The sequence below is a fragment of the Gadus morhua genome, chromosome 2 (assembly GCF_902167405.1).
Source record: "Gadus morhua chromosome 2, gadMor3.0, whole genome shotgun sequence".
In the NCBI taxonomy this organism is placed as follows: Eukaryota; Metazoa; Chordata; class Actinopteri; order Gadiformes; family Gadidae; genus Gadus; species Gadus morhua.
This window is the reverse complement of record NC_044049.1, coordinates 10220630-10230919: the sequence shown is the minus strand read 5'-3', so window position 1 is coordinate 10230919 and position 10290 is coordinate 10220630. Positions and strand designations below refer to the sequence as shown.

At 43.6% G+C, this 10290-nt stretch overlaps 1 protein-coding gene across 6 annotated transcripts in view; it reads right to left on the bottom strand.

Annotated features, from left to right (window-relative positions):
* The window catches only part of stat5a (signal transducer and activator of transcription 5a), a 60483-nt gene that overhangs the window by 19753 nt on the left and 30440 nt on the right, over positions 1–10290 (bottom strand). For all 6 annotated transcript variants that reach the window (XM_030347393.1, XM_030347402.1, XM_030347384.1 and 3 more), the window contains 3 exons: positions 4415–4553; positions 1557–1713; positions 556–645 (listed from right to left, as the gene is read on the bottom strand). In XM_030347393.1, the coding sequence (XP_030203253.1) occupies positions 556–645; positions 1557–1713; positions 4415–4542 (375 nt within the window). In that variant the 5' untranslated portion in view covers positions 4543–4553. The remainder of the gene's footprint in view (positions 1–555; positions 646–1556; positions 1714–4414; positions 4554–10290) is intronic.

Here is a 10290-nt window from a genome sequence, read left to right as displayed (position 1 = left end):
GAAACAAAGCAAAACCCAACACACACAAACAGACACCCGCACACACACACACGCAAGCACCGAATGTGCATGGAAAGGGTTTTATAGTCTGGATGTGCTAGGATTGGAAATCAATTGAGCCCAGGAGTTATTGATGGTCAGTCGCTTCACGCACCACTGCCGTTATGCTTTCATAACCGGCTTGCCTGTTGACGTAACATCTCTGACCTCCTCCCTGGCTCGAGATAAACACACACACACATTCTCCATATTGATGTAACCTCTGCAGGTAATGTTTGTGTATTCTCCACTTCAACATACTTGCGACCGGCGTATAGCCTGCTGCAGAACGTATATATGTGTGTTTGTCCATTGACGCAAATGTGTGTGTGTGTGTGTGTGTGTGTGTGTGTGTGTGTGTGTGTGCGTGCGCACGTGCGAGCGCGTGTGCGTGCGTGTCGCCATCGCCGTCGCCGCCGCGGCGGCGCTTGTCTTTGCGTTAGGTCGCCCACTCCAAAGACCTGGTTTGTGCCTTAATAGAGAAGGAGTGTGCGCTCCCTCCGGCTCTTCACTCACGTTGGTGGCCTCCCTGACGAGCCGCTGCTCCGTGTAGAGGATGTGTTTGATGCAGCGCACCAGCTCCAGCGGGCAGCGGTCATACGTGCTCTGAAAGGCAAGGAGCACATGAGCCCGCGTTAGCGCCTGTTAGCCGCTGACTGCGGGAGCGGGCCGGCGCACATGGCCCGTCAATTTAGGCACACGTCGAGACCACTCCGGAGCCCGACGCTTAACCCCCCCCATTAGGACATGAATAATGAGAGCCGTCTCTGGAGCACGAAGCATAACAACCTCCCCCCTAACCCAACCTGCCCCAACCCCCCCCCCCCCCCCCCCCCCCCCTCCCCCCAAACCCCCCCGCCAGCCAAGCGGGCGTGAGGCGCGCACACGCATGCATACACACGCACTAGTGCGCGTACCCACCAGACACACGGACGCATGTAAACACATAGAGATGCACGTGCTGAACGCATGCACACTCAGACACACACTCAGACACACACTCAGACACACACACACACACACACACACACACACACACACACACACACACACACACACACACACACACACACACACACACACACACACTCTAACACACACACACACTCTCTCCACTCAATGCCTCCCCCTCTAGCAGTGGCACACACACACACTTTTATATTTCAGTCCTGAAACTAATAATGCACTGTAGCAGCTCCCCTACAATCTTCTGCGACGCGTGGAGGGTGTTTCAATTCTTTGTGCGCTAGAAAATGCAAAGAAGCGTAGAGTAGAAGAGAGTGAGAGAGAGTGGGGGAGAGGAGAGAGAGAGAGCGAGAGAGAGAGAGAGCGAGAGAGAGAGACAGAAAGAGAGAGAAAGACACAAACAGGGGAAAAGGAGGGGACAGCGGGAGAGCTGAGGGAAGGTGCCACATCATAAACAGTAGTGTTGGCTGGTTACTAAGGCCATTGCTTTGGATTCCCCCTGCTTGTTTTTCTAACAGAGAGGACAAACTGTTCCCGGGAACGGTGCCTACCTTGAGCTGGCTGGCGTAGTGGCCCAGCTTGATTTTCAGCAGGAAGCCGTCCTCCCCCACCTGGTGCTCCGCCTTGTTCTGCAGCTCCTGGATCAGACCCTCCAGCATGCGTTTGGCTTTGAACTCCTCCTGGGGGTTCTCCAGGTCGATGGCATCCCTGGACCCACGCAAACACGTGCACACGCAGGCAAACACACAAACACACACACACGAACGTGCACACACACAAGTGCACACACCCACACGCACAGGGGCACGCACAGACACAAACACACACGCACATCCCCCCCCCCCCCATACACACACACATACATACACACACAGGCGTACACATAGACACACAAACACACAAACACACGCGTACGAACACACAAACACACGCGTACGAACACACAAACACACGCGTACAAACACACAACTGTTATGTAGGCAAACTTAAAAAAAAAAAAGCCAGAAATCTAGGGGTTATCATGGATTCAGATTTACATTTCGACAGTCACATCAAATCAGTTACAAAATCGGCATATTATCACCTTAAAAATGTAGCAAGACTTAGAGGGCTCATGTCCACCGAAGACTTACAAAAACTTGTACATGCCTTTATCACTAGTAAGCTTGATAACTGCAATGGTCTCCTTACAGGTCTCCCAAAACAAACTCGGAGGAAGCTTCAGCTTGTTCAGAATGCTGCTGCTAGAGTTCTAACAAAGACCAAAATTTGGTATCATATTACACCAATTCTGAAATCGTTACATTGGCTTCCTGTAGGTCAGAGAATTGACTTTAAAATCATGTTGCTAACCTATAAATCCCTACATGGTTTAGGCCCAAAATATTGAACTGATATTAGAGCTGTCAGTTAAACGCGTTATTAACGGCGTTAACGCAAACCAATTTTAACGGCGTTAAAAAAATTATCGGGCGATTAACGCAATTGTTTTATTTTAAAAAATAAAAATAAAAATAAAAATTTCTTTGGCTCAAAACATAGAAGCAGTAGCCTGACTGCTATGTTCAAATGACATTTGTTCAAAGCATTCGTTTAATTGCACTATAGGCTCTTTTTTTGTATCGTCCTGTTTTGATCAGTATATGCCAATGTTGTCATCAATAAAAAATCATTTGCACAAGGCAAGCCGATGCACTTCACCATGTTGATAAGATAATTAAAATGAGAAGAATTATGGGACAAAAAAATCAAGGGATATTTAGCATAGAAAAATAATTTGCGATTAAACGCGATTAATCGTGAGTTAACTATGACATTAATGCGATTAATCACAATTACATATTTTAATCGCTTGACAGCTCTAACTGATATGCTTCCACTACATCAGCCTTCTAGACCACTAAGATCCTCTGAGACCAATCTGTTAATTATCCCCAGAGTAAACACAAAACATGGGAAAGCAGGATTTAGTTACTATGCAAGAAATAGCTGGAATAAACTCCCAGAGGATTTAAGACTTGCCCCAACTCTGAGCACCTTTAAAACAAGACTGAAGACTTTTATGTTTGCTATAGCTTTCTGCTAAATCTTAAATGCATTGCACTTTCTAAAAAGCTTTTTTAACTTTGCCTTTATTTTCTATTTTAATACTAAAATGCCTTTTTCTATTTTATGATTGCTTTAGCTTTCAGCTAAATCTTAAATATTTTGCCTTTATTTTACTAAAATGCCTTTTTAACTTTCCCTTTATTTTCTATTTTTACCAGAAAGATACATGATCTGATACCAGAGAGAAAGGATAAGGGTTTGAGACCCAAGTTCTGTCTGGGTTAGAGTCCTAGAATCTGGGTTGGAGTCCCAGAGAAAGGACCAAGTTCCTTAGGTCGGGTTGGAGTCCCAGAGAAAGGACCAAGTTCCTTTAGGTCGGGTTGGAGTCCCAGAGAAAGGATCTAGTTCCTTTAGGTCGGGTTGGAGTCCCAGAGAAAGGACCAAGTTCCTTTAGGTCGGGTTGGAGTCCCGACGTGGGTTCCTTTGGTTCCAAGTTCTGTCTGGGTTAGAGTCCTAGAATCTGGATTGGAGTCCCAGAGAAAGGACCAAGTTCCTTTAGGTCGGGTTGGAGTCCTGACTTGGGTTCCAGAGAGACTGTTGATCTGATCTTAAATACATTGCACTTTCAATTTTTTTTACTAAAAAGCCTTTTTAACTTTCAATTTAATTTTCTATTTTTACCAGAAAGATACATGATCTGATACCAGAGAGAAAGGATAAGGGTTACTAGAATCCGGGTTGGAGTCCCAGAGAAAGTACCAAGTTCCTTTAGGTCGGGTTGGAGTCCCGACGCGGATACCAGAGAGATCTGATCTTAAATACATTGCACTTTCTATTTTACTAATTTCTTTGCATATGTTTTCTTTTACTTATCTATTATTTTATTTTATTGTATGACAATGTTTATATGTGAAGCACTTTGAGTCTGCCTTGTGTATGAAAAGGGCTATATAAATAAAGTTGCCTTGCCTTGCCTTGCCTTGCCTAGGCAAACTTAAAAAAACAAAACATGCATCCACGTGCATTTTAGCATATGGGATATTCAGCTTTGAACAGTTCTACGTTCATATATAAATCTGCTCACCAGGGGTTGAAGTACTGAGAGTGAGTAAACAAATGGACATGGAGGAAGAGGAAAGAGGACCTTGTCCTGACAAACATGTTGCGTAAATACATACCGGCATAGCCAGATACAGTGCTATCGACGTATGCACACAGACACGCTTGAATACTTTAATACAAGTGCCATAGAGTATTCTGTCTGATACCACGCACAAAAAACTCACGCACACACACACACGCACACGCACACGCACACACGCACACACACACACACACAGTGTGAGACATTGCAACTCACCAGAGCTGGCCCTCGATCCACTGGGACAGGTAGTGTCGCACCTCGATGGGGAAGTGCTGCCCGTAGAGGGACTGCATCTGGTGCAGCGCGTCCCCCTGCAGCTGCTGGGCCTGGATCCACACCGCCATGCTTCCACACCCTTTTGGGAGAGAGGGGAGAAGCAGTGGGTGAGGGGGGTGTCGTTGGAGAAGAGGCGGGGGGGGGGGGGGGGGGTTAGGAAGAGGTGGTGGAGAGGGCGAGGATGGAGTAGATGGAGGTGGAGGTGGAGGTGAGATGGGGTTGGGCTTGGTGTTGGAAAGGTAAGAGTGGTGCAGGAGGGGTTAGAGGTGGAGAGGTGGGGCCGTGTTGGAGGTGGAGAGATGGAGGTGGAGGGGTGGCTCGAGGTGGGGTTAGAGGGGTGGAGAGGCGGGGTTGGGTGGAGCTGAAGAGTCAAGGGTGTTGGGGTGGGCGGGGATGTAGGGGTAAGATAGACAGGAGCACATATGGGGTTAATAAGAAAAGCAGAGAGGATGGGAGAGGAACATGGGGGGTGAACAAGGCAGTGCAAGTGGTAAGAAACAACACCAAGCTAAATATGGGAGACAGACAGGCACGATAGGCGGGCAGACACACAGGCAGCACACAGAGTGTTGCCAGCGCTCACAAATCAAATCTCAAGGTATCAATACGCAGTCCTCTGAGTAAGAGAGAGAAAAAGGGAGAGGGAAAAGGAGAGAGGTCAAGAGCAAAAGACAGAGACAGAGAGAAGAAGAGAGAGATAGAGAAAGAGAAAAACTGATGATGGATTGAGCAGAATAAAAAGAAACAAATCCATAAAAGTCACCATTCGTGACCAGCATTGAACAAAAAGACGTACGTACAGGACGCTGTGAAACTCCATATAATCCTACCCCCCCCCAAGGCTGGATGCAGCCCAGCCCTTACCCCTTTCCGTCCTTGAGACTAAAGAAAATAAACAAACTGTTACGGCTGCGGATTGACGCCCCGCACTCATAAAAAAAATCCTCAGTTACAATCCTCAGTTATGCTAATGATCATGTGTTTGCCCCGCGATGTTTGTTAGAAAGTAGAAAGCTGTAAGAGCTGGCCGTATTGGAACTTTATCGCTACGCTAATGAGATGGTGTTGTGGGCCACGATATCCAGTCGGAAGGAAAGCACTGCCTCAATTTCATAATACTAGTGCTTTCCAACAGATGGAGCAACAATGCTGCAATGTTGTGCTCCTCCTGGACCCAACTTCAACTGAGGGTAAATATTAATTATGAAATTGATGGTCTATTGTCATACTGCATGAATTAGCTAGCTAGTACTAAACTAGCCTAAAGATTCAGTGCATATTAGGGACAGGATAACATTTGAGAAATTAGCAGATGATCTGAGATATGAGCAGGATGGTAATAGGATGAAGGAGGGGGGGCAAATTACCAAATGTATATACCAGTCTATGCTTGATGTAGTTGGTACTTTAACCAGAATAGTTGTATAGTTAAACTCCTTTCTACCTGCAGAGAACTGACCACTAATCGATCTGCTGTGATTATGTTCGAAGCAAGTTACAAGGGACCATGGTGGGTTTGGCTGCTATGCTGTAGTCTGATCTACTTGAAGGTGCCCAGCAGAACAGATACTGCGGTGTACTGCAGTCGGAGTCACCAGCAAAGGGGGTAAGATGCTGCCCAGCTTTAGAAGACAAGGTAATTACAAGGTAATGGCTAGTGTTGACACAGAGCCACCCCAGCTCCAAAATGGAGATCTGCTGTATAATATTGATACTTGATAGTATTTTGAAGAATTTTAGGCAGATGGAAGAACGACCAATTCATTTCACGTCTACATATTATACCACCAGGTGTGAGTGTGAATAGCCTTACAAGCCATTTCGAAAATCTGCCCCATATGACATCACTAGTGGGGCGTGTCCACCTAGATCTATGCTGGACAGATCAGCCTACCAGCCTACCCAGTGGACTGATGTAAACGTTGCTCATCTATCCAGCACAGATCTAGGTGGACACGCCCACTAGTGATGTGGGCGTGTAACTTTAACTGATCACTGTCTTGATTGTTTGTTTGTTTTGTCTTGTTTTCGTTTTATTTATTTATTTATAATTATTATTATTTTTCCACAATGTCTTGTTTTTAAACGATTTATGATAACTTTATGCTCTGTAAGGTGACCTTGGGTGCCTTGAAAGGCGCCTCTAAATTAAATGTATTATTATTATTATTATTATTATGTCATATGGGGCAGATTTTCGAAACGGCTTGAAAGGCTAATCACACTCACACCTGGTGGTATAATATGTCCCCTTTAAACAAACACGACAAACAGGAACTTTTTTACTTTCTGGTCATATACATAGCACCCCTACTAAATTAAATGATCAGGCAAAGTGGAGAAGTAGAAAGTTCCCAAGATATAAAGAAGATGATGGTTCCAGCATACTGTGAATATTTCCACATTGTGCTGTCAGACTGCATGTCAGTAGGGTGACTCAGGAGGGGAAGGCCGCATTAATCTATGTGCGATAAAAACAAGCAGTTTTCCAGTTTCGGTGACGACCCCTTTCCTCCACTTTTGCACATTGAGATGCGTTTCCATCAGAACATCACAGTAAAGTACGCTTCGAGTCAGAGCTTCCAACTCTAGTCTCCGGCAGTATTCAAAGAAGAGAACCAACTTGGTCACAGTTAGACAAACTGGACATTCAATAAAAAAATGGTTCCGTAACTAGCTGTACTAATGCCTTTTTATGGGTTTATTTTTGTCTCTCCTCGACAGGAATCCATTAAGACGGCTGCTTGGTGATGAAATGTATACAATAAGTGCAGAAGGCCAAGGGAGATATACTCTTGTAATGGAGGACCAACCCAATCTCATCAATCTGACTTTCAGACTGCATGCAGTGGGTACACCAAAGTCCAATTTTGCGTGCAGTTGATACGGCAATCCTTCCCCTTAACTGCTGTGGAGATCAGAAATGTCCAAACACCAAGCATTACTTTGAAAAGCCATGAGGAGAGCAGCAAACCGGAAAACAGCATACATTTTATTCTCAGTGGAAAATGCAATATTTTCATATAGTTAAAGTTATAGTTATAATCTTTATTCAGTAATTGTATATGAATTTTAGATTGTTTGTTTTTACGAATAATTATTCCTTAAGGTCTGGCCAAAAAAAAAAAATTAAATACGTTTTCTATCATTGCTATGGTGGTTCATATGGAAGCTGCTATCGCTGAAAAACATACATGGTTTCTGACCTAAAGTTTACTCACAGTGGAAAATGCAATATTAAGATTGTTTCAGCATTCAAATGCATTGTTTACTGTTCTAACGAGAATTATCTTCATTCAGCTTTTGCATAGGTTTAGTTAGTAAACATCGTTTTTCATGCTCATTTGAGGTTTTGAGGGAATAAAATTGGGGTAGACTACATTCTGTTATAACCCACTTATATATTCTACTTATTCTGAAATAACCCAAATTATATTTTATTATCAATCATAACACAGTTATCGCATATATGTACTGGTTTACAACCTATGGGCATCATTTAATTTTCTGTAACATGCACACATATATCCTGTATTTAATATATGAACATGTTATTTGAACACAACATCCTGAACAACCCCTGAAATAATTGATTCTTGGTTCCTGTGATAGGAGCGGGATGCTGTGATGATGAACATTCACAATATATACAATGTCAGCACAGTTCATGTTTCTTAAGAGTTTAGGAGTTCTATGTAAAGTGTTGTTTACACAAACCCAGATAGAGATCCATCACCAATAGTGCACCTTAGTCATTTACTAATTGAAAGAGAAATGATTTAGACGGCTTTACTACAAATAATGGCTCACTTGTTGCCATAACGACATCAATGTTCTACATTCTAAAAAATTGATAGAATTTGCTGGCTGCTTTTAACATTTATTTATCCGGTGTAACACTGGCAACTCCAGGGCACATCGTGCCCTGATTGGATGGTCAAGAGCCTAGTAAAATCAAGCGTCCCCATTGGCTAGAAATTAACAGTGCAAAGTCGCTGTGTACGTAGACTGTTCTGTGCGTATAACTGGATGGGTAAGTGCATTGCTTCCAGATAACGGCTTTGTGTTTATTTAGAGTGTTAGTTTTGTGTATAAGTGGATGCCTAGGTGCATGCTATCAGATAAAGGCTTACACATGCACATTCACATCCACTTATCATGTAAAAAATACTCTACATACATATCGCCATGGACATTCAAATATACATTGATTAAGAGCCAAATCGGCCGGCGTACAGGATGAGTCAAATGGTTTGATGATGAGGGTCTGTGTGTGTGTGTGTGTGTGTGTGTGTGTGTGTGTGTGTGTGTGTGTGTGTGTGTGTGTGTGTGTGTGTGATGGGTGTGGTGTGGGGTTTGTGTGTTTGGTGGGTTGTGATGTGATTTGATGTGTGTGGGGGTGTTGGGGTGTGTTGGGTGTGGTGTGTGTGTGTGTGCTGTATGTGTGTCTGCCTGCCTGTGGAACTAGAGGAAAATGTATAATCTTTTTTCTCAGTGACTGGGCGTTCAGGAACTGTGTTTAATGGGCTGCGTCGTCAGTGTTTTCTGCTTTATCAATGGTCGTTTTGCTGACAAAGATGGCCAAACCCATGTTTCTCAACAACATCACTTGTTTTACTTCCTGGTTCTGCATTAAACAGCCGTTTAATATTTTATACATACTCTGTTGTCCCCCGATAATCTCTCCCTCTTGCCGGCTCTCTCTAAGTGATTTTTTTGGTTCTCATCTGATGATAATGTGGATTACATATGCGTGTGTGCACATCATCAGAAAAGTATTCATGATATCAATAAAAACATGCCAAACACTAGCCCTGTCACAGGAAACTGTCTCTGTTTCTGATAAAGTTATCTTAATAGACCTGATTCGATTTGCATCAGAACCTTTATTTTGTAGGATAGGACACATTGATCTGTGTTAAAGGTTACATAGAGCATGAGGACTACCCGATGGTATGTTGCAGGTGTGATTTTACACGTTTTCTGATCTTATTGGCAATTAGTAATACTACCAATACAAAATAATGATGTTCATAACAAAAATCAATATCCTAATAATAACTAATAATAATCATGATTCAAATTTTAAAAGTCAAGACAGTGAGAACAGTAGGCCCAAGCTACTTCCTAACCGAAAGTAAAACGCTCTCAAATTTGTGGTTGTGGATACGATCTTTATCTGTCAGCATTTTCCTCCAGTTGAGCTGGAAACTAAGCGTCTGTGGGTAATAGATGGGAACTGCTAGCCTGTAGGCAGGGACTTGAAACCTTCTAGCCAACGGATAGGCAATATGAATCTTTCAGCCAATAGGAAGGGACTGTGAATCGGGGTTACTGACCCAATAGGAAGGGACTGTGAAACTGGGTTGGCGGAGATCAGTAAACCGAGTCTAACTGTGATGGACATGTTCTAATCTGCAGCAGCGACACTAATACAATAAGCATAAGCTAATGCCCTCGCAGACGTAGATCCCTCAGTGCCCTGACTTCAATTCGACACCCACACCCTGCACTCAGCCACCGGATTGCTTGACGCCCAAGAACATAAACTGTCACAACACTTCCCTCCACTCTTGAGAACCAACTGCTGCCAAAGGTTTTAAAAAGCTTTCAAAAGTTCACCTTCATCTCTCAAAGACAGTGATAGGGTGGACCTTTTGTTAAAACACCCAAAGCAAATGTTAGTTTGCTCTCTGCGATCACAGAGGTGAGGGGACAAATATCTAACCAAATGAAAGGCATTACCTTTCAGATGCTATTACGTTGTTTTGCGCATGAATACAATTAAATGGCCAATCAGCCATTGAAGTAACTGC